This window comes from Eriocheir sinensis, chromosome 55, assembly GCF_024679095.1.
Source record: "Eriocheir sinensis breed Jianghai 21 chromosome 55, ASM2467909v1, whole genome shotgun sequence".
Classification (NCBI taxonomy): domain Eukaryota; kingdom Metazoa; phylum Arthropoda; class Malacostraca; order Decapoda; family Varunidae; genus Eriocheir; species Eriocheir sinensis.
The window spans coordinates 7,536,910-7,561,415 of NC_066563.1; the positions used below are offsets into that span (position 1 = coordinate 7,536,910).

General features: G+C 43.5%; 1 protein-coding gene across 4 annotated transcripts in view; it reads right to left on the reverse strand.

The window, feature by feature from the left end:
- The window catches only part of LOC126983994 (RING finger protein nhl-1-like), a 47,764-nt gene that overhangs the window by 4,672 nt on the left and 18,586 nt on the right, over window positions 1–24,506 (reverse strand). For 2 of the 4 annotated variants that reach the window (XM_050837295.1, XM_050837293.1), the window contains 7 exons: window positions 10,495–10,982; window positions 9,963–10,278; window positions 9,755–9,847; window positions 9,464–9,562; window positions 3,871–4,085; window positions 2,260–2,376; window positions 1,401–1,528 (listed from right to left, as the gene is read on the reverse strand). In XM_050837295.1, the coding sequence (XP_050693252.1) occupies window positions 1,401–1,528; window positions 2,260–2,376; window positions 3,871–4,085; window positions 9,464–9,562; window positions 9,755–9,847; window positions 9,963–10,278; window positions 10,495–10,976 (1,450 nt within the window). In that variant the 5' untranslated portion in view covers window positions 10,977–10,982. Of the gene's footprint in view, window positions 1–1,400; window positions 1,529–2,259; window positions 2,377–3,870; window positions 4,086–9,463; window positions 9,563–9,754; window positions 9,848–9,962; window positions 10,279–10,494; window positions 10,983–15,612; window positions 15,762–24,506 lie in introns of those variants that run through there. The other 2 variants (XM_050837296.1, XM_050837294.1) reach the window with 2 other exon arrangements.

The window sequence follows — 24,506 nt, forward strand, 5'->3', positions numbered from 1 at the left end:
GTACATAATAAAAAAAATAACTATCCCTGTCGCCTTCTTGTCAGATTTAAAAATAGACGCAGATTAGGCTATTTAAGTCATTACCTGAGAATATTAACATTATAACTCGCTTGAACAGGAGGATTAAAGAGACATGTGAGAACTCTTAGGTCCATATTATTAAACTCTTCGGAGCATTAGTAACTACACCTGTTTCCTAAGGCTCTCGCAGAAGTTGTAGGAGTGGGTGGTTTCATGAGCCCGGCGGTAGTGTTGCAAGGCTTCCGCGCTGTGAACGGGACAAACACTTAAAAACCAACCCGACGTAGCAGCGTTCGTAACAAGAGCCGCAGACGTTTTATAATGCGAGGCTTAAACCTTTCTATTCCTGATAACCTTTCACTTTCCTGTTGGTTGGGATTGGGGTGACTTGGCCCCGCACCCCTCCCTCCCTCATCCCCCCATTCGTCATTAAGTTGCTACCGAGGGAAAGGGAAAGCACACACACACACACACACACACACACACACACACACGAAAAAAAGGGAATCTAACCATTTTCCCTTTATGAATTAACTGATTGGAAAACCTTCGTAATAACCAATGGGGTTGACGAATATTATGATCACAAGGAGGATAAGCAATATGGATCAATGGCTTGCGCATATATACAAATAAACTAAGATTAAAAGTATGATGTTGGGGAAATAGGAGATTATGATAGGAAGCTGAGGCGTTGAGAAAACTGATAAGAGGGAACAAATAATGAATAAATAGATGGATAAAATGATTTAGGATATGTGGAAATTTGATTGGAAACGAAGGAAAGAGAAAAAAGTGAAAAGATGCAACTGACGAATTATTGGATAGACGGGTAATGCATAAATTAAAAGAGAATAAATAGTTGGATACAATGATTCAGGATATGTGGAAATTTGATAGGAAACGAAGGAAAGAGAAAAAAAAAGTGGAAAGATGAAACTGACGAATTATTGGATAGACAGGTAATGAATAAAAAAAAATGGATAAATTGATTCAGTATATGTGGAAATTTGATAGGGGAGAGAGAGAGAGAGAGAGAGAGAGAGAGAGAGAGAGAGAGAAAAGAAGTACAGGAAATGCAAATGAATGGAAGAAAGAACTTTTACCAGGTGAGGAACAAGAAATGTATAAAAAAGATAAATAAAATGATTCAGTAGAAGAGATGTGATAGAAAACGGAGGAGAGAGAAAAAAAGCGGGAAGAAAAATGGAAGAAATACAGAAGAGGAAATTAATATAGAGAAGAAACGAAGGAAAGAGAGAAAAAAAAGTGGGAAGATTAAAAGGAAGAAGAATGGGAAAGGCAAATCAATGGAGAGAAAACTTAATTACCAGGTGTGGGGATACTGAGCTATTAATTAAAGGTGTGGGAACTCTCACCTGTAATAAACACCTCCTGGGACACCAAGCTGAAGGCCACGCCGATGGGACACAGGAACTGACCGTCTCCGTGACCGCGAGACCCGAAGCTGCACACCTGGCGCCCGCTGCGGTCAAACACCTGCACCCTGATGACACACACAAACGAACACACACAAAAGAAGATTAGAAGAGGAAATTGAAATAAAGAAGAAAAAAATATCAAGTATGGTCAGTATATGTGAAAATTTGACTGTTATGAAAGTAAAAGAAAAGAAAGAGAAAGGAAGGGAGAAAAAAGGAAATGTAAGGTAAGAAAAAAAGGGAAAGTGAAATAAAAGCTGAAAATGAAAAGAAAAAAATGGCAAGAAAATAAAGTAGAAGAAAAGTAGATAAAATAAAAGGAAGAGATAACAAAATAAACGAAAGGAAAGTGAAACAAAAAGAAAAAAATGAAGAGGAAGGAAATGGGTATAAAAAAGATTAAAAAAGGAACAAGAGTGAAATTAAAAAAAAAAAGATAAGAAAGGAAAGATAACAAATATAAAGTGAAGCAAAGAAAAAAATGAAAAGAAAAAGAAAATGGAAAAGAAAAACAAAAGAAAAACAAAAGAGAAGCAAAGGAAAGCAATGGTACGGTTTTAAGGACAATATCAGGTAACAAAAAAAATAAAGGAAACTAAGAAAATAAAACAGAAAAAAATGAAGAGAAAAGGAAATGGAAGAGGAAAAACAAACAAACAAAAAAAAGGGAATCAAAGGAAAACAATGAAAAAGTCTTACAAACAATATCACCATAAGGCCCACCGCAACTCAAGGGCACCACCAGCACCACCAGGAGGCCGCAGAAGGCACAGAAGAAGGGGGCGTGAGTACCTACCTGCAAGTGTCGCTCCCCGTCACGAAGATGTCTGATGTCCAGGGGCTGACTGCGACCCCCGCCGGCCTCTCCCCCATGTGCCGCCCCCACCGCAGCCTCGCCAGCGCCCCCTTCCTCCTGCGGCCGAGAGAGGGAAGGGTTAGCTACGGCACGACATGTTTTTGTGAGACTGTAATGATATAGGGCTTTTTTTTTTACATAATGAAAGGGAAAAAGAAAATCGCACATAGAGGAAAATGTTTGGAAAGGAGAAAAGAAAATTGCGCGTAAAGAATTTTTTTTAGAAAGGAAAATAAAATCAAACATACAGGAAGATGTTAAGAATGAGAAAAAGAAAATCGCACATAGAGGAAAATGTTTAGAAAGGGAAAAAAAATCGCGCGTATAGGAAAATTTTTAGAAAGGAAAAAAATCATACAGGAAGATGTTAAGAAAGGGAAAAAGAAAATCGCACATGAGAGAAAGTATTTAGAAAGTGAAAAAGAAAATCGCACATAAAGGAAGATATTTAGAAAGAGGAAACAAAATCGCCGGGGTCTCTTTCCTTCTGCAGACAACAGAGGAAAGAATTTAACTACGGCGCGTCATGTTATTGTGAGAATTATAATGACGTAATCGTTAAATTTTTTTGCATACATTTATTTCGAGTCTCCATTAGAAGTAAAGGGAGGAGAAAATGTTTTAAGTACAGCACATCATCCTTCTGTGTGAAAATTATAATGACTTACTCAGTGTTTTTAGATAAAGGGAGATGTTTAAATTTTCCATCAGAAGGTTCTCCACTAATAACATCAAACATCATTGGGAGAATAAGGCCAAAACTCATTGCTACTTTTCATTATAGGATCGGTAATTAGTGGGGTAGTTATATTTATTTATTTATTTATTTATTTATCTATATAAAACGATCCAAAACGAGAGAGTTATTGGGTATTGTGACATGGAGGGGGTGAGTGGGAGGGGAGTGAAACAAAAAAACAGAAACAAAACACAACACCAAACCACACCTCAGGGGCCGCCTAGCTCCACCCCGTCAGGCTAAAGTTACACATCACAAACAGGAAGGGAGCTCAAGGCCGCCCTATAGGTATGCCAGGTGTGTTACAGGTGTTCCCTCTTGCAGGTGGAATGGTTATCTATACCTGTGCAATGTGCATGATACTGTGCTCCTATAACTACAGGTGTTAATTCTTGACGCTAACAAAGGGTATTTACCTGTGGCTATTAATCACAGGTATTCCCTTCTACAGGTACCGACGGGAGCCCAGCTGTGTGCGAGACTATGGCCCTAAGAGAACTACATGTGTAAGTTTTTCACTCTAACAAAAAACACCTCCATATTTTTTTCTTTCTCCTCCTCTTCCTTTTATTCCTCCTTCTATACTTCCTCTTCCCTTTCCTCCTTTTCCTTCTCCTCCTCTTCCCCTCTTCCTTTTATTCCTCCTATACTTCCTCTTCCCTTTCCTCCTTCTCCTTCTCCTCCTCTTTTCCCCCTCTTCCTACTCCTCCTTTTCTTCCTCTCCTCCTTCTTCTCTGTATGTCAATGTCTGTAAGTTAACGAGGCTTCTAATCACAGGTGTCCCCTTCTACAGGTAACCAACACTCGCCCACCTGTACATGAGGCTGTGGTCCTGGGGTGGTAGGTGCCTCTCGTCCTCCTCCTCATCCCTGGCCTCCTGCGGGTGCTCCTCGGTGGCTCGGGGGCTGGAGGACGAGGTGCTGAGGGTGAGGGTGGCCTGGTCGAGGGTGACACGCGGGCCCTTGTCAGCGGAGGTCTGCTTCAGGAGCCTCAGGAGCTTAGCGTGCACCTCCCCGGCCTCCTGCAGCTACGGGGGGATGTGCAGTGAGGATGTGTTACGGAAGGAGGTGGGTGAGTACGTACGTTTGTTTGCTATGCTGTTTCCTACCTGTATATTTTTCTGGTTACCTGGTTGTTTTTGTTCTGTCTACGTGTGTGTTTGTTTATGTTATGGTATCTTCCTCTTCCCTCTCTTTCTCTCTCTCACTGTCTTTCTCTTTTATTTATTCCAGTCTTTCTTTTTTTTGTCTATTCTATCTATGTATGTTTTTTTATGTTATGGTATTTCCTTTCTATATCTATCTTGTCTTCTACCTTTTTTTCCTCTTCCTCTTTCCTCTCTTTCTCTCTCTCACTGTCTCTCTCTTTTATTTGTTCCAGTCCTTTTTTTTTTGTTTATTCTATTTCTGTTTGTTTTTGTTGTGTTATTTCCTAACTGTATCTCTCTTGTCTCCTAACTTCTTTTCCTCTTCCTCTTCTTCCCTCTCTCTCTCCTCAATGTCTTTTTTTCTTTTATTTGTTCCAGTCATTCGCTTTCCCTCCTCTCCTCCCTTCCTCCCTTCCTCTTTGTCATGCTCTGTCTGTTTGTTTGTTTGTTTGTTTGTTTGTTACGCTATTTCCTGCCTGTTTATCTGTCTGTTTACCTGTTTGTTCTTTTTCTTTTCCGGTATGTTTGTTTGTTATGCTGTTTCCTTCCTGTCTATCTATCTACTTACCTGTCTGTTATGTCCCCTTATGTTATGTTATTCTATGCTATTTTCCACATTTCTATCTACCTATTTATCTATCTACCTGTCTATGCTACCTGACTCTTCTTGTTCTATCCTCGTGTGTTTCTTCCTATCTATCTATCTATCTACCTGTCTGTCCTTGCTTTATCCTATTTGTGGAGGCCTCTTGCAGCTAAAAGGGGCTGAGGGTGTGTCAAGGAGAGGGGAATGTGTAGGTGCGTGTGTAAGGGTGAGCCTATTTATCTCTGTCTGTCCTTGTATTGTTTTCGTTGTGTAGGCCTCCTGTAGCTACGGGAGAGGGGGGAGGGGGAGGTAGGGGGAGGGTGTGACATGGCAGGGATGGGATGAGGATAGGTAGGGGAGGGTGTGACACGGCAGGGATGGGATGAGGGGAGGTAGGGGAGGGTGTGACACGGCAGGGATGGTATGGGGAAGGGGATGGGGGCTTACGTAAGGATGTCATTTTGTGTTATTTATAAAGTGCCTGTCTGCTTTCATGCTCTGTCTGTCTGTCTGTCTGTTTGTCTGTCTGTTCTTGATTTGTTTCCCTTCTGTTGGTCTTTCATGGACAGGTGGTAGTAGTGAAATCAATAACAACAAAAAGGTGAACTAGAAATAACCTAATAATGAGGAAAATTACGATACCATTAACATTAACTTTATCATCATCATCATCATCATCACCAATAATAACATACGTATACAACAATATAAAAAAAAACTGCATTATCAACAACAACCACTACTACTACTCCTACTACTACTACGACTACTACTACTACTACTACTACTACTACTACTACTACTACTACTACTACTACTACTACAATAATAAGAATAACGGACAGACGAACGGATGCGGTGGACATGAAGTTCCGGGTTCAAGTCCAGTCAAAACCTCCCCCCTCCCCCCTTATTCTCTCTCTCTCTCTCTCTCTCTCTCTCTCTCTCTCTCTCTCTCTCTCTCTCTCTCTCTCTCTCTCTCTCTCTCTCTATCTATCTATCTATCTATCTATCTATCTCTTATACACACACATACACACACAACTTCCCCCCCCCCTCACAACCCTCTCCCCCCCCCTCCCCTCACCCCCTCCTCCACACACCCACACCCCTGCTACACCCACACATATTACCTGCCTCGGAAAGGACCAATCCAAGGCTAAACTCATTGCTATAGTCACACACCTGTCCGTAATTCAACCCTTCATTTACCTTACCTTACCTTACCTTACCTGGGCCCCCGAAAGAAGGTCTAACATCGGCCTTGATATAACAATGAAATAAGGAGAGAGTAGGTAATGTTTGATGTGTTTATTTGCCACACTGTCGTAAAGAAGATGAAGATAAGGATGGAAATAATATGAGGAAGAGAAAGAATGGGGAAAAATGAATAAGAGCAAAATAGCCCACAACAAAAAAACCCGAAGTCGTAACGAAGATAAAGATGAGGAACTAAGACGAGAACAAGAAGAAGAATATGATAAAGAGAAAGAAAATTATGTATTATGAATTATGAATTATGAGATTATGTAAACAAAGTCGTAAGGAAATTAATAAGGAAATCATTACTTAACCTTTACCTTACCTGAGCTTTGAATAAATAGTTAAGCCCCAAAGAGTTATACCATCGCCCTTGAAATAGTAAAGAAGAAAAGGAGAGTATTGTCCGATGTTTATTAGCCTGAGATTATGTAAAGAAAGTCAGTCGTAAAGAAAAAAAATGAATAAGGAAAGGAAAATAAATAGGGAAAGGAAATAGTTTAGCCACAAAGAGTTATACCGTCGCCCTTGAAAAAGTAAAGAAGAAAAGAGAGTATTGTCCGATGTTCATTTGCCTGAGATTATGTAAACAAAGTCAGTCGTAAAGAAAAAATAATAATGAACTGCCATAAGAGGAAGTAGATGAAGACGTTACGAAGGTGATGAGAAGATGTGGAGATGAATGAAAATGAAAATGACAATATGGAAAACTTTTAATTAGTAAACAAAAGAGATAAACAAAGGGAATGAAAGTAAAAACGAGTGAGATTGAAAATACTCCGGGAGTCAAGAAAAAAAAAAATAACTGAATCAAACTTAAACAAACAAACAAACCCACACACAATATAAAAGAAATTACCGAAGAAACAATCACAACAAAACATTCAAAACAAGACAAAAACAACACAATAAACCAAATTCGCCAAGTAAAAAAAAGAGTGAATGAATGACTTAATTAATTCCACCCACGCACAATAAAAAGAAAAAAAGAAAATAAAGAAAAAAACAAAACAAAAACAAACCAGATTTCGACAAGGAAAAAAAAAAGGTGAATGAATGACTAAACTAATTCCTCCCACGTGCAAGAAAAAAAAGAAAGAAAAAAGAAAAAAAAGAAAAAGTACTTACTGACCTCAAGAAAAACAAAATAAAATGCAAAAAGAAAAAAAAGAAAGAAAACAAGAAAGAAAAAACTAACTGATCAAGAAAAATATATAAATGCAAAACAAGAAAGAAAACAAAAGAAAACAAGAAAGAAAAAAGAAAAAAACACTAACTGATAAAAAAAACAAATCATAATGCAGAAAGAAAAAGAAAAACAAGAAAGAAAACAAGAAATAAAAAATAAAAACAACAACTGATCAAGAAAAAAATCTAAATGCAAAAAGAAAAAAAAACAAGAAAAAAACAAGAATCAAGAAAAAAACAGCAAAAACAATACGTACTAACCTAAAAAAAAAAAAATCACAGCGTCCTTGAATCAAAACAAAGAAGAAAAAATGAAAGTGACTTAAAGACTAAACTAATTCCTTCCACATGAAAACAAGAAAAAAAAACAAAGAAAAATAACAAAAACAACACTTACTGACCTCAAGCAGAAAACAAAACAAGAAAAAAAAATCACAGCGTCCCTGAACCAAAACAAAACAATAACAAAACAAAACATAAAAAGAAAAATAACTCAAACCCGTTCTAATATTACTAAACTCACCTCCATCATCATCATCATTATTTCCTCTCTTAATCACTACTCACACCTCGTTACCTTTCTTAATCAACACACACACACACCTAATTCTCACGCTTACCTGTAGTAGTCACCTTTCTCACCTCCCCAAATTACTTGCAACCTTGACACTCTCCGCTGCAGTATCGAATGTAAACTAATTTCTTTGTCACCGTCATCAGCGTAATTGAGCTTAATTATATTGAAACGAGCTATAATGACGGGCTTAAGTAACGGGTTGGGATGACAGGGAGAGGGGAGGGTTGAGGGAGTGGATGAGGGAGGTAGGGTGGGGGAGGATGTGGTGGAGTGTGAAGCGTGGAAGCGTGGAGGTGAAGCGTGGAAGGCTGTGAGGAAGGTGGATTGATGAGATTGTGGGAGATTAAACGTATAGGGAGGAGACACAGTGGAAGAGAATGTGGAGTAATGTGGAAGGGCTAAAAGTTCCGCTAGTGACCTACCTAATCTCCCTCCCTCCCTCCCTCCCTTCCTCGACCTACCCAGTCTCCCTCCCTCGCTCGACCTACCCAATCTCCTTCCCTCCATCGCTCGACCTACCCAATCTCCCTCCCTCCCTCGCTCGATCTACCCAATCTCCCCCCTCCCTCCCTCGACCTACCCAATCTCCCTCACTCCCTCCGTCGACTTACCCAATCTCCCTCCCTCCCTCCCTCGACCTACCCAATCTCCCTCCCTCCATCGCTTGATCTACCCAATCTCCCTCCCTCCCTCCCTAGACCTAACCAATCTCCCTCCCTCCCTCCCTCGACCTACCCAATCTCCCTCCCACCCTCCCTCGACCTACCCAATCTCCCTCCTTCCATCGCTCGACCTACCTAATCTCCCCCCTCCCTCGCTCGACCTACCCAATCTCCCTCCCTCCCTCGCTCGACCTACCCAATCACCCACCCACCTCCCTCGATCTACCCAATCTCCTCCCACCTCCTCGATCTACCCAATCTCCCTCCCTCCATCGCTCGACCTACCCAATCTCCCTCCCTCCCTCGCTCGACCTACCCAATCTCCCTCCCTCCATCGTTCGACCTACCCAATCTCCCTCCCTCCATCGCTCGACCTACCCAATCTCCTCCCACCTCCCTCGACCTACCCGATCTCCCTCCCTCCATCGCTCGACTAATGTGGACTAATGTGGAAGACTAAGACAGCTGATGAAGGAATTGATGTGGATGATGTGGAGGTGAGGAGATGAAACTGAAGAGGATGCTGACTAATGTAGAAGGTTATAAGAAAAGTGGATGAGGAAGGTGATGGAAAATTAGATCTGTGGAGGTGATTGATATTGTAAAAAAGGTTAATGATGAATGATGAATGAAAAGATGAGACGGAATTGTGGAGAAGACTGTCAATTGATGAGAAAAGTAGAGGGGGAAGTAGATAAGGATGATAATGAGATGTGGAGATGAAAAAAAGAAAAAAAAGAAATAGGACAAGGTGAGATAAACAAATTTCCAAGCGCTAGAAAAAAAGAGACTAACAGGTTCCAGGAGACAAAAAAAGTGAAAAAAGTAAAAGTGTATGAAGTAAAAGTGAAAAAAAAAGTGTAAAAAAAGTGCTTCAGAGACACACACAAAAGATCGATCAGGTGTGGAGCAGGTGGAGAGAATCGTGCACAGGTATGAAGCGGAGGCCTTTGTGCAGGGTCAGGCAGGTGAGAAGCGGACTCACCTGGGCGGGGGGCGCGGGGGGGGCGGGGGAGAGGGCGTGATCCAATTCCTGGCTGAGGGTGAGAGTGTCTTGCTGCCGCTCCTTCCTCATCTCCTGCACCTACAGACAGACACACAGACAGACAGGTTATTGTTACTTTTTTTTTACTTGTTTCCTCTCTCTCTCTCTCTCTCTCTCTCTCTCTCTCTCTACCGTTTGTTTAGGCTCGTTTTTGTGGTATATGGAGCCACTCTAAAGGTCACTGTGTGTGTGTGTGTGTGTGTGTGTGTGTGTGTGTGTGTGTGTGTGTACCTGTGCCGCCAAGTTGGTTCCCTCCTCCAGCAGCCGTGACACGCGCTCCTCCACCGTCTCCTTGATGGTCTCCTCCAGCTTGGTGAACCGCGCCTGTGAGGGAGGGGGGAGGGTTGGGTGAGCGAGAGGGGTGTGGGGCAGCAAGCTGTGCCGCACGGCTGGACAATCATCACATTGTCACGAGCACGAGCGCCAGGCTCAGGCTCACCTCCTCCTCCTCGGCGCGGCAGTCTAGGGAGCCCCGCATGCTGGCCAGCCGCGTCCGCAGCTCTGCGATGTCATGCTGCACCTGCCGCACGTGCGTGGCGCCGCAGGCCTGGCACCACCCCTCGCTGCAGTGCCCGCACGTCATCACGTCTCTGTCGGTGCCGCAGGAGGTGCAGGTGCTGGCGCTGGGCTCAGTCTCGCGCCGCCTCCGCAGAATGTTGGCGCCGCGCTTGAGGCGAGTGTTGGACGGCAGCGCCACGAGGCCCCCGGCGGGCACCTGTACGTCGCCGCGACACGTGGGGCAGCAGAACGACGTCCTGGAACAAAGGAAACACCAGCTAGGGGAGGGGGGGTGGGAGGAGCAACGCCCGCGAGGGAGAAAGTCTGACGTAGTCGCGCACAAGGCCGCCTGGTGAAGGCTGGCGTCGGGCTCCGCGCGGGCACCGCCAAGCCGCTGCCAAGGGCGTGTGGGTGAAGGGAGAACGCGGCCACGCAGCCAGCCTGGCCGCGTGGGGCTGTGGGTGAGGCCTTACCTGCAGGTGTTGGCGTAGTTCTGGAGGCACAAGAGGCAGAAGGAGTGGCCGCAGGGGAGGCGCCGCGGCCGGTGCATCAGGTCGAGGCAGATGGCGCACGTCACGTCATCCTCGATGATCGTCCTCGGGTCGGGCGAGTCTGAGGGTGACGGGGTTCCCGAGGACGAGGTTAGTCTACCGGAGGAGGCGGTGGACTTGTTCCTCCTGACGGGGGAGGAGGAGGTCGAGGACACCCCCGAGGTGGAGGGTGTGGCGGAACTGTCACGCCGCGCCTCCCTGGACCTGGCGCAGCGCGGGGCACTGCGCGTCCTGGGCAGGTGAGAGGGGTTGGGCAGGGGAGGCAGGTCGGCGCTCACCTTCATGTAGCTCGTCACCACCACGGGGGCGTCGCGCGGGAGTCTGCTGACGGAGGAGGCGGCGCGGCGGGGGGGGTGGCGGGCCCGGCCGTCCCTCGCCGCCGCCGCTGTCGCCGCCCCGGGCATCTTCACCTGCAGGAACAAGGAGAGGCGTTAGGCACGAGGGTGGGGTAGGGGTGCCGCGCTGCCGGGCCGGGCCGCGGGACTCACCCTGGGCCGTGGCTTGGGTTACTGTGCAGGTTCCCACGACGCCCTCCCTCCCTTTCTCCTTCACGTGTGCAGGGGGGTAGGGGGGGCAGGGCAGGGCAGGGCAGGGCAAGGCAGAGTAGGGCAGGGCGTATGTATCTAAAGGGCGTGCCTGTTTTTCACCTTTATCTATCCACCAAACATGTGTTCTTTTCTTATTGCCTTACCCTTATCCACACACACACACACACACACACACACACACCTTTAAACAGAAAAGAAAGCTATTTAATTATATCGCCAAACTCAAAATGGACGAAAATCCCTAAAATGCCGACATGTTCTTGATGAATAAAAATATGACTAAGTTAAAAATATGTAAAACAGGCATGAATAAACGAGAAAACTGTAAAAGAACAATGACCATAAAACGAATCCTAAACATTATATAAGAAAAAAGAAATTGTTACAAGATGGTCGGTCACAAAAGAACCACACACACACACACACACACACACACACACACACACACACACACACACACACACACACACACACACACACACACACACACACACACACACACACACACACACACACACACACCTCCATTCCCTCCTCCTCCACCTCTCCATGACTCTCCTCCAGTCTTCCTCCTCACTCCTCCACTTCTCCTTCCTCCTCCTTTACCCTTCCTCTTCTCCTTCGTGCTCTTATCTTCCCTTCCATCCACACCCACTTCTTCCCTTCCACTTCCCTCTCCACCCATTCTCTCCCCTTCCACCCTTCTTCATTCACTCCATCCATATATATTTTTTTTATTCATTCCGTTCCTCCTTATCCTTCTTTAACCTTTCCCTCCACCCCTCCAAGCTCCTCCTCCTCCACCCAGTACTCCCTCGCTCCACCTCTCCACCATATATGTTCCTCCCTCCCTTTTTACTCCACGCTATATCTCCTTTTTTTTTACTATATTTTTTTTTCTCCTTTATCCTTCTTCCACTTCCCTCTTCCACTCTTTACTCCCCTCCTCCACCTCTCCACACACCTTTCCTTCTCCTTACCTTCCTCTGCCTATCCTATACACTCCCTTTTTACTCCATTCCTCCTCCTCCTCCTCCTCCTCCTCCTTCTCCTCCTCCTCCTCCTCCTTCGCCTTTGCTGTCATTCATCTTCCACCTTTGATTAGATAGTTAGTGTTAGTGTAGCCTCCTCCTCCTCCTCCTCCTCCTCCTCCCCAGTGGTCACTCCCACACTGGTGAAGGAGAGAGGACCAACTAAGGGGAAAGGAAGACCCAGGCGGGGGAGGGGGTGGAGCGTGTGTGTGTGTGTGTGTGTGTGTGTGTGTGTGTGTGTTTATCATGGTTGCTTTGGTAGGAAAATATAAATAGATGAAATAATTATGTGGTTATGGTTAGACTACGAAAGAGGGAAGAAGTTAATAATAATAATAATAATAATAATAATAATAATAATAATAATAATAATAATAATAATAATAATAATAATAATAATAATAATAATGATGATGATGATGATGATGATGATGATGATGATGATGATGATGATAATAATAATAATAAAAGGAATAAACAAGAAAATAACACAAAAAGATAATAATGATAATGATGATGATGATGATGATTGTAATATAAATAAAAATAAAAAAGCAAAACAAGAAAACATGCAAAGCTAAACATTGACAAAAAGAAGAAAACGCAAACTTTCAAAACAAACAAGAAAAAGACAATTCAAGAAAAAACAAGACAAAAAAGGAAAAAAAAATTGCAAGGGAGTGGAGAAGTAGCAACAGGTCTAGGCGTGGAGGAGGAGGAGGAGGAGGAGGAGGAGGAGGGGGAGGAGGAGATGTGACGAATGTAGGAAGAAGAGAAGATGAGACTAAGAAATGGAGGAGGAGGAGGAGGAGGAGGAGGAGGAGGTGAAGAAGTAGGAAAGAATTAAGGAACGAAGGATGGAAGGAAGGAAGAACAGAAATTTAGGAAGAGGAGGAGATGGTAAAAAGAAATGGTGGAGGAGGAGGAGGAAGAAGAAGAGGTGAAGGGGGAGGAAGAGGAGGAGGAGGAGGAGGAGGAGGACGTGAAGCAATGAGCGAGAAGAAGGAAGAGAAGGAGGAGGAGGGGTTAGAGGAGGTGAAGCAACTGAGGAAGAGGAGGAGGAGGAGGAAGGGGGTAGAAGGAGAAACAGGAACGATGGAGCTGGAGGAGGAGGTGAAGCAATGGAGGAGGAGGAGGAGGAGGAGGAGGAGGGTCATGCGGCGTTGCTCGTCCTTGAGGTCACCTTCATAACACCCACCCACACCTGTCTTCTTCCCCTTCCTCCTCCCCTTCCTCCTCCCCTTCCTTCCCCTTCCTCCCTTCCCCTCTCCCTCGTTCTCTCGTCTCACTCCCTTCCCCTCCTCTCCTTTTTCCATCCTTCCCTTCTTCCCCTCTCTTCTTCCTTTTTCCCCTCTTCCCCTCTCCTTCCTCCTTCCCCTTCCTCCCTTCTTCCCCTCCTTCCCCTCCCCCTCGTTCTCTCGTCTCACTCCCTTCCCCTCCTCTCCTTCTTCCATCCTTCCCTTCTTCCCCTCTCTTCTTCCTTTTTCCCCTCCTTCCCCTCCCTTTCCTTCTTCTCTTCTTCCCCTCCATCCCCTTCCCTTCCTCCTCCTTCCCTCCCTTCCCCGCCCATTTATCGCGCACACGAAGCCACCGCACACACACACACACACACTCACTCACACACACACACACACACACACACACACACACACACACACACACACACACACACACACACACACACACACACACACACACACACACACGCCACGCCCTCACGCCATCACCACGCCCATTATCGTTTGTCTCTTGCATTGCACAACGAAGAAAGAATGTATTTGTCATCTTTATTATTTTTTTATTATTATTATTATTATCATTATTATCATTATTAGTGCCGGCGGTCTTTTTTTATTCACACACACACACACACACACACACACACACACACACACAGGTGACGTAAGTAGATCTAATTTGTTCTACCTCACTAATTACCTTCTGAGATAATTGAAAAACTAAATAATATTACATAATGCGTACATGCGGACAAACATACATACATACATACTCGTACATACATACATACTTACAGACAGACAGACACAGACACAGAGACAGATAAACAGACACTCACAGACGCATACCATCAACGTACATTGCATTACAGATTGTCCTTGCAATGATGAAGTGTTAGGTTCGATAAAGCAACTTAAAACTAACAAAGCCGACGGAAGGGATGACAGGTATATCCAGTTTGATTGCAGACGCGCCAGAACAAGTCACCGAGTCTTTATTACCTGTTGCATCTTCCTCGAATTAAAAAAAAAAAAGATATGTTGCCCTCGATAGGTTAGTTAAAAGTGTTGGATTTTCACAGAGTTAAGTCGACATTTTGTGAACCAAGTCTGAAAAATGTTTTTGTATTTGATGAGTTCTTAAAAATGAGTTCTTAAAAATGAGTTCTTAAAAATTTGTTCTTAAAAAATAGTTCTTAAAAATGAGTTCTTAAAAATGAGTTCTTAAAAATGCGTTCTTAAAATATGAGTTCTTAATATTGAGTTCTTAAAATGAGTTCTTTAAAAATGTGTTCTTAAATATGAGTTCTTAAAAAATGAGTTCTTAAAATTGAGTTCTTAAAATATGAGTTCTTAATAATGAGTTCTTAAAATGAGTTCTTTAAAAACGAGTTCTTAAATATGAGTTCTTAAAAAATGAGTTCTTAAAAATGAGTTCTGAAAAATGAGCTCTTAAAAATGAGTTCTTAAAACATGAGTTCTTAACAGGCTTGACATTCGTAAGCTTTTCTAACACAACAGTCACTCTAAAACCAGACCAGAGATAAGCGTTAGAACTTGAAAATAAACTCGGCTCTCTTATCAATCTTTTTCATCACTCGAAACAACACAACTATCTCAAGACTTAAGCTGAAACACGTCTTTTACTTAAGGTTTGACTCTTTAAACTTTTCCAATTCAGCAATCACTCTAAAACCAGACCACAGATAAGCTTTAGAACTTGAAAATAAACTTATCTCTGTTATCAAGCTTTTTCATCACTCGAAACAACACATCACCTCAAGACTTAAGCTGACACACGTTTTTATAGGCTTGACATTCGTAAGCTTTTCCAATACAACAATCACTAAAACCAGATCAGAAATAAGCTTTGGAACTTGAAAAATAAACGGCTCTCTTATCAAGCTTTTCCATCGCTCAAAACAACACAACTATCCCAAGATTTAACCAGAAACACATCTTATATTTAAGGCTTGACATTTTAAACTTTTCCAACGCAATATTCGCTATATGAGAACAACAGTTAGCGGGCTTTTTTTTTTACATCTTTTTGTTGCCCTTGAGTTGCTCTCTGTGCTGTAAAAAAAAAAGTCACTCCAAAACCAGACCAGAACTTGAACTTGACCAAACTTTACCTTCTTATTAAACCTTTCCACCACTCAAAACATCACAACTCTCTCAAGACTTAACCAAAAACACGTCCTTAAACAGACTTGGAGTTACCGTGTGTCTGTGTGTCTCTGAGGTCCTTTTTCTGTAGGATGCGTGGGCGGGAAGGATCAGGATGTGCTCAGGGAGGGTATATATAAGGACTGACGGGCCGCCTGGAAACCCCTAAGTGTGAAGTCCTTTGAGAGATCCTACGCTTTCCTGAACGCGGCGGTGACGGAGGTTTTACAGGCAGCCGCAGCATCCAATCACAAATAAGGATGTTGGTGCTCGAGAGTTCTGATTGGTGGGTTGTTCCTCCCTTCCCCCTAACCGCGGAGACTATGAAAAATGTTAGCCAATAGGAACCGAGGATTTTGGTCATCGCGGTTTGTGATTGGTGCTCGTGGCTGTGAGGATAAAGACTTCCTTCCTGCCGTGTGTGTGTGTGTGTGTGTGTGTGTGTGTGTGTGTTTTGTGTTGCGAGGTGAGAGGAAGAGTGAGGGAAATTTGCATGAGCTCACACACACACACACACACACACACACACACACACACACACACGCGTTGACTAACCCCACACGGAAAAAAAATATGCATATCTGAGTCATCTTTATTTTTCTCCTCCTCCTCCTCCTCCTCTTCTTCTTCTTCTTCCTTCGATCTTCCTCCTCCTCGTTACCCTCACCATCACCTTTACTGTCACCCTTATCAATCTCCTCCTCCTCCTCCTCCTCCTCCTCACCATCACCTTCACCTTCATCATCATCGTCATCATCACCATCACGACGCGACAGGTGACTCACACGCAGGTAATTTCATGCCTCGACGAATCATCCAGGGTGAGGAGTAGGAGGAGGAGGAGGAGGAGGAGGAGGAGCAAGAGTCGTAGTCGTAGTAGTAGTAGTAGTAGTAGTAGTAGTAGTAGTAGTAGTAGTAGTAGTAGTAGTAGTAGTAGTAGTAGTAGTAGTAGTAATAGTAATAGTAATAGTAATAGTAATAGTAATAGTAATAGTAATAGTAATAGTAATAGTAATAGTAGTAGTAGTAGTAGTAGTAGTAGTAGTAGTAGTATTGTAGTAGTAGTGTTGTTTTAGTTGTTGTTGTATTTGTTGTTTTCCTGTTATTATCATCATCATCATCATTATAAGTATTAGTATTTGACGTAGTTTAGGATGTAAATATAATAGAAAGCAGGAAAAAAACACGGGTATCTTTTTTTTTTTGTTATAGTGTGTAGGAAAAAAAGAATGTCTGGGAAAACGAATTCCAAGAAAACCCAAACCCAGAAGTTATTTCCCGCGATATCTCGTATATAAAAGAAAAGTGATATATTGCTCCCCTGTTAGAAAATAGAGCTGCCAACCAGATTCTATACGCCATATTAACTTGTATAAGGTGGCAGAGAAATTACCTAAAAAAAAGAAAAAAGTTAATTCATTTTTATACAACTTTCGCGTTTTTTATAATTTTGTAAAGTCTCAAAAACAGAAATAATAAATAAAAAAATAAGACAATATGAAATAAAATCAATAAATAAAAACAAATAAATGTCAATATATAAAAAAAAAAGAATAAGATAAAATATGATAAAAATGCATTGCTTCTACGACGTTACTAAGGGTGTGTGTGTGTGTATGTGTGTGTGTGTGTGTGTGTGTGTGTGTGTGTGTGTGCTTGAGGAGTATATATTCAGTCTATTGTTTGGCTGGATGTGTTTGTATATAACCTTCATTTTCTCTCTTCGATACCTCCTCCTCCTCCTCCTCCTCCTCCTCCTCCTCTTTGCATTCTAGTCTCCTTCACTCTTCTGCTTCTTTCTTATGCAAGTAGAGATGATATGATTCCTTGAATAATAAGAGTGTAACTACTACTACTACTACTACTACTACTACTACTACTACTACTACTACTACTACTACTATTACTACTACTACTACTACTGCTACTGCTGCTTCTTTTTCTTCTTCTTCTTCTTCTTCTTCTTCTTCATCTTCATCTTCATCTTCATCTTCATCTTCTTCTTCTTCTTTTTCTTCTTCTTCTTCTTCGCCCTTGGATCTTCTTCTCTTCGTAACTCTCTACAGGATATGGCCGATGACTTTTTCCTCTTCTCTTGATAACCGATGACGTAATCTCTCTCTCTCTCTCTCTCTCTCTCTCTCTCTCTCTCTCTCTCTCTCTCTCTCTCTCTCTCTCTCTCTCTCTCTCTCTCTCTCTCTCTCTCTCTCTCTCTCTCTCTCTCATCTCCTGTTTCCTTCATTCCTTCTTTCCTTCCTCTCATTTCTCGTTCTTCTTCTTCCTTCGTTCTGCATTCCTTCACTCCTTCATTTCTCCATTTTTTCCTCGTCTTCCTTCTTTCCTTTCTCTCCTTCATTCCTTCATTCTTTCATCTCTTTCTTCTTTCCTGTCTCATTTACTGCTCTCCTTCGTTAATTTTATCCCTCCTTCCTCCTCTTCCTTTCTCTCTCTTCTCTTTCCTGCACTCCTTCACTCCCTTCCTTCCTCCTTCTTCCCTTCTTCGTCGTTCCCTTTCACTTCTCTTCTTCACTCCTTCATTCCTTCACTTCCTTCCTTGTTTTTCTCTTTCCCTCCTTCGGCACTCTCATCTACTGCTCTCCTTCACTCCTTCATTTCCTTCCTTCCTTCATCCTTCTTCCCTTCTTCGTCGTTCCCCTTCACTTCTCCCCTTCACTTCCCCTTCCTTCACTTTCTTCCTCCTTCTTCCTTCCTTCGGCGCTCTCATATACTGCTCTCCTTCACTCCTTCATTCCCTTCCTTCCTTCCTCCTTCTTCCCTTCTTCGTCGTTCCCCTTCACTTCTCCCCTTCACTTCCCCTTTCCTTCACTTCCTTCCTTCGTCGCTCCTCTTCACTGCTATCCTTCATTCCTCCCTTCCTTCGCTCCCTTCCTCGTCCTTCTTCCTTTTTCCTTCCTTCTTCCTCTCTCCTTCACTGTTCTCCTTCATATCAGTTATTCCTTCACTCACTTCCTTCTCTCTCTCTCTCTCTTTCCTCACTTCCTCTTCTTTCCTCTCCTCCTCCTCCTCCTTCTCTTCATCTGTTACGCATCGCTTGACTAAGAGAGAGAGAGAGAGAGAGAGAGAGAGAGAGAGAGAGAGAGAGAGAGAGATCAACACCTACGCACATACTACAAGAAACTACGAGAAAAACAAACAGAAAACAGACAAACAATCTAGCGACTCAAGGACAGACGATGATAAACACGAGACAAGGTTAATTTGAGGACGTGGAATGAGAGGGAAAGATAATAAATAAAGAAGGAAATACGAAGGGAGGCAAACAATGGAATGAGGGAGGAAGGAAGGGAGGAAGGGAGAGAGGGTGGGAGGGAGGGAAGGAGAGAGGGAGGGAAGGAGATGCATTACAGAGAGAGAGAGAGAGAGAGAGAGAGAGAGAGAGAGAGAGAGAGAGAGACGAAAAAGGGATCATAGGAAAAAGTTGGCAAAGAAAAGTAACGAAAAAGTCAAAGAATAAGCGACAAAGACGAGAAAAAGAAAATTAATAAAAGGAAAAAGACTCAAGAAAAAGAGAAGGAAGGAATAGAAGATGATGTAGGAGTAGTATGAGGAGGAGGAAGAGAATGAGAAGAAAAAGGAAGATATGAGGAGGAAGAGAAAAAACGAGGTGGAAGAAAGTGAAGATAAATATAAGAAGAGAGAAAAAGAAGAAAGACCAAGAAGAGGAGAAGATGGAGAAGAAGAAGGAGAAGAAGAAGAAATAGGAGACTCACTAAACAACAAAATAAATAAAAAATGAAAAGGAGAAGACGGAGTAGAAGAAAAAGGAGGTGAAGAAAAAGAAAAAAAAGGGGAAAAAGAAGAAAATCAGACATCTTACCGTAAGCATTAAAAAAAATAATGAACAACGAACAAACAGCACACAATACAAATAAACAAAATGATAACAACCGAATACATTTTAATATAAGCTGAACAACAAAAAAGAAAGACATCAATAAGCAGTAAAGAGAGAGGGACAGAGAGAGAGAGAGAGAGAGAGAGAACAGTCAAGGACGAGGAAGGGAGGAGGGCACCACACGTCTGTCCTCCTCCTCCTCCTCCTCCTCTGCATGCTAAGGAAGAGGCGTTAGGTCAGAAGGATCCTTACATGGGGAGGCTCCTCACTCGCTCCTCCCTCCTTCACTTCTTCATTCCTTCATTCTTTCTTACAAATTTATTCTCTCCTTCTTTTTCTTATAAACTTTTACATATTCTTACTTTCTTTCTCTGTTTCTTTGGTTCTCTCTCTCTCTCTCTCTCTCTCTCTCTCTCTCTCTCTCTCTCTCTCTCTCTCTCTTCCATTCTGTTCAAGCCCTACCATCTCCATTTTTTTTTTCTTTCCTCTTTCCTTTTTGTTCATGTTCTTTTTGTTCTATTCCCTGTTTTTCTTTTCATTATCATTTTTCTTATTTTCTCGTTTTCTTCTCATATTCCTTTCCTTTTCTTGTTTATTTTCCTTCTCCTTTTCCTTTTTCTATCCTGTTTTTGCTTTCTTCTTGTTATTCATCTTTTCCTTCTTCTCCTACATTCATCATCATCTTCCTTCTTCTCCGTCTTCAACACCTCTTTATAATTGGGTGCATACGCTGTAACTGCGCGTGGCTGCGGTGCTCATCTCCGATCCGTTTGCCCTTTGAGCCTGTGATAGTTAAGAACCAGTTACCCTGAGACACGAACCAATGTGATATCCGGGATTGCCACAGTTTACCTTCCCCAGTGTTAGTATTGTTGCCCCTGGGTTAGTATTGTTGCCCCTGGGTTAGTATTGGTGCCCCTGGGTTAGTATTGTTGCCCCTGGGTTAGTATTGGTGCCCCTGGGTTAGTATTGGTGCCCCAGGGTTAGTATTGGTGCCCCTGGGTTAGTATTGTTGCCCCTGTGTTAGTATTGGTGCCCCTGGGTTAGTATTGGTGCCCCTGGACTAGTATTGGTGCCCCTGGGTTAATATTGGTGCCCCTGGGTTAGTATTGTTGCCCCTGGGTTAAAGTTGTTGCCCCTGGGTTGGTATTGTTGCCCCTGGGTTAGTATTGTTGCCCCTGGGTTAATATTGGTGCCCCTGGGTTAGTATTGTTGCCCCTGGGTTAGTATTGTTGCCCCTGGGTTAGTATTGGTGCCCCTGGGTTAGTATTGTTGCCCCTGGGTTAGTATTGTTGCCCCTGGGTTAGTATTGTTGCCCCTGGGTTAGTATTGTTGCCCCTGGGTTAGTATTGTTGCCCCTGGGTTAATATTGGTGCCCCTGGGTTAATATTGTTGCCCCCGGGTTAGTATTGGTGCCCCTGGGTTAAAGTTGTTGCCCCTGGGTTGGTATTGTTGCCCCTGGGTTAGTATTGTTGCCCCTGGGTTAATATTGGTGCCCCTGGGTTAGTATTGTTGTATTGTTGCCCCTGGGTTAGTATTGTTGCCCTGGTTAATATTGGTGCCCTGTTAGTATTGGTGCCCCTGGGTTAGTATTGTTGCCCCTGGGTTAGTATTGGTGCCCCTGGGTTAGTATTGTTGCCCCTGGGTTAGTATTGTTGCCCCTGGGTTAGTATTGTTGCCCCTGGGTTAATATTGGTGCCCCTGGGTTAGTATTGTTGCCCCTGGGTTAGTATTGTTGCCCCTGGGTTAGTATTGGTGCCCCTGGGTTAGTATTGGTGCCCCTGAGTTAGTATTGGTGCCCCTGGGTTAGTATTGGTGCCCCTGGGTTAGCATTGTTGCCCCTGGGTTAGTATTGGTGCCCCAGGGTAAACATTGGTGCCCCATGGTTAGTATTTTTGCCCCTGGGTTAGTATTGGTGCCCCTGGGTTAGTATTGGTGCCCCTGGGTTAGTATTGTTGCCCCTGGGTTAATATTGGTGCCCCTGGGTTGGTATTGTTGCCCCTGGGTTAGTATTGTTGCCCCTGGGTTAGTATTGGTGCCCCTGGGTTAGTATTGGTGCCCCTGGGTTAGTATTGGTGCCCCTGGGTTAGTATTGGTGCCCCTGGGTTAGTATTGGTGCCCCTGGGTTAGTATTGGTGCCCCAAACCGAAAGGGAGGATGAGCTGGGTGAGCTGCACGCCGACTGCCCGGGTAGGGATTCGAACCTGGGAACGCGGAGTAGTAGCCAGGCACGCTGACCACTCGACCACGGAGGCGTCATAACACACCTGTACCCAACCCGTAAATCACCTGCTTCCCTTCCGCTATCTACTTTCCCGTCTCTATACCTGTGTTCTGATGGCTACCCTGCGTTCTAATGAAGCCGTAGCGAGCCTCATGTGAAAGGTATGTGGTATGTGGCTGAACGATGTCTTATTTGCATTGCTTGAAGGCTTGAAGGTTGATGAGAGAGAGGCGAACTGAAGGAGATAGAAAGAGAAACTGAGATTGAGAGACTGGGAGGACGTAGAGGGAAGGGAATAGAATGAGAGATAGAAGAAGAAAAAGAGAAAGAAGACGTATAGCGAAATGGGGAAGGAAAGTAGAGAGAGAGAGAAGGAAAGAAGGAAACAGAAGAAGAGGAGAAAAAAAGAGAGGAAAGAAAGGAGAAAAGAGGATAAGAGGAGAGAAGAACGAGAAAGAGAACGGAGAGAAAGAGGAGAGGAAGGGGAGGATGGGGAAGGAAAGAAGGGAATAGAATGAATGATAGATAGAAAAAAAAAGAGAGAGGAAGAGGAGGAGGGTAACGGAAGACAAACAAGGAAAAAAAAGAGGGAAGAAAAGTAAAGAGAGAAGGAAAGAATTAAAGATAAAGAAAGGGAAGAGGAGGAAAGAGACGGGAAAGAAAGTGAGTGAAAAGGAAAGAAGAAAGAGGGAGAGAAAAAAATGGAAGAAAGAGAGGAAAGAGAAAAGTGAAGAAGGGAGAGAGAAAGGAAGGAAAGCATAAAGAGAAGACGGATGAAGAGAAGGAAATAGAAGAAAATAAGAGAGGAGTAAAAAAAATGAAGGAAGCAGATAATTATAAATAATGACACGGACGGGAGAGAAGAAATGAAGGAATAAAAAAAAGGAAGAGAGGGAGAGAAGATAATTATTAAGAGAAGCGTGAGAGAGAGAGAGAGAGAGAGAGAGAGAGAGAGAGAATAAGTGGAGGGAAGGAAGAAAAAAAGAAGGAAAAAACTGAATATGAGCAAGATGGAAAAGTCAGGGAGAAGGAAAACGAAAAAAAAAAGTTGTGTTGTGAGAAAAGAGAAGAAAAAAAAGATAAACGAGGAAAGGGAAAGAAAGAAAGAAAAGAATTGAAGAGGGAAAAATAAGAAATGGAGAGAAATAAAGGAAAGAAAGTGGAAATAACTGAGAAAAGGATAGACAGAGAGAGAGAAAGAACGAAAGGAAGAAAAAGGAAACTGAGACAAAGATGGAAAGAGAAGAAAAAGGGAAAGAAAAGGGAAATAAAGAGGAAAAAAATAGAAAATGGAGGAGAGAGAGAGAGAGAGAGAGAAAGGAGGAAATGGATAAAAATAGTCGGAGTTATGACAAAATTATAGAGAAGGAAGCAGAAATAAAAAAAAAGAATAATGAGATAATATGAAGGAGAATTGGCAGGATAATGAAGGAGAGGGAAATGACCCATAATCAAGTAAAGGGAGGAGGAGGAGGAGGAGGAGGATAAATTTGGGAAGAAAAACTAACAAGGGAAGAAGAAAGTGGAGAGAGAGAGAGAGAGAGAGAGAGAGAGAGAGAGAGAGAGAGAGAGCCGAGCCACCACCAGAAGCACCATCACACACACACACACACACACACACACACACACACACACACACACACACACACACACACACACACACACACACACATAAACACACCCTTCTTCATTACCTCTATTATCAACCCATCACATTCTCGCCTCACACTATAATAGATCGTAATCATGACTTGCCGTGTGCGTGGCTGTCATGTCCCAGCTTTATCATGCCTCGGAGAACCTTTAAAGGGTTTAGACTATTGAGTATGCGTGTAATATACCTCTCATGTTCGGTTGTTCCTCTCTCTCTCTCTCTCTCTCTCTCTCTCTCTCTCTCTCTCTCTCTCTCTCTCTCTCTCCCCCCAATAGGAACTGATCATGAACCAAAGAGAAAGGGATGTATGTGTACCGTATTTGCGGGTTGGGTAAAGATGTATTTGAGAAGGGTTAGGTTAGGTTAGGGTAGGTAAGGGTATGGTAGAGTAGGGTAGGTTAGTTTCGGCTTGGTTAGGTTAGGTTAGGTTAGGTTAGGGTAGGGTAGGGTAGGGTTGGGCAGGGTAGGGTAGGATAGTTTCGGCTTGGTTAGGTTAGGTTAGGTTAGGGTAGGGTATGGTAGGTTAGGGTAGTTTCGGCTTGGTTAGGTTAGGTTAGGTTACGGTAGGGTAGGGTAGGTTAGTTTTGGCTTGGTTAGGTTAGGGTAGGGTAGGATAGGTAAGTTTCGGCTTGGTTAGGTTAGGTTAGGTTAGGTTAGAAAGTGATGTAGAGAAGAAGAGGAAAAGAAGAACAAGAAGAAAACATAGAACAGGAAAATATGAGAAGAAAAGAGAGAAAAGTAAGGTATATACGGAGTCTTTCATCCTCCTCTTTGTTGTGTGTGCATGTGTGTGTGTGTGTGTGTGTGTGTGTGTGAGCTGTACCCATTCAAGAAGGAGACGGTGCTAAAATGGATACGTGGGTGGTTATTTCTCTTTTATATACTGTGGAGGAGGCGGTGGCCCAGTGGTCAGCGTGCAGGCGTGGTGAACCCATGTACCTAGATTCGAGTCCCACCGAAACACGACTATTTTTCAAACCATCGCCGAGTGGTTAGCCCAGATCTTCAATCAACCCTAACTTCAGCGACTTCAGGACTAACACCGGGGGGCAGCATGGGCCAAGCAAGGGTCATACATCACGGCAGCCACTATAAATAAAATTCGCTTGCTCCACTAACGGACAGGGGCCGCTCAAGAGGCTCCTCAAGACAGCTTACCGGGGCTATACGCAGCACATAAAAAAAGGCTAGGGTGAGGAGTGTACAGACCAACG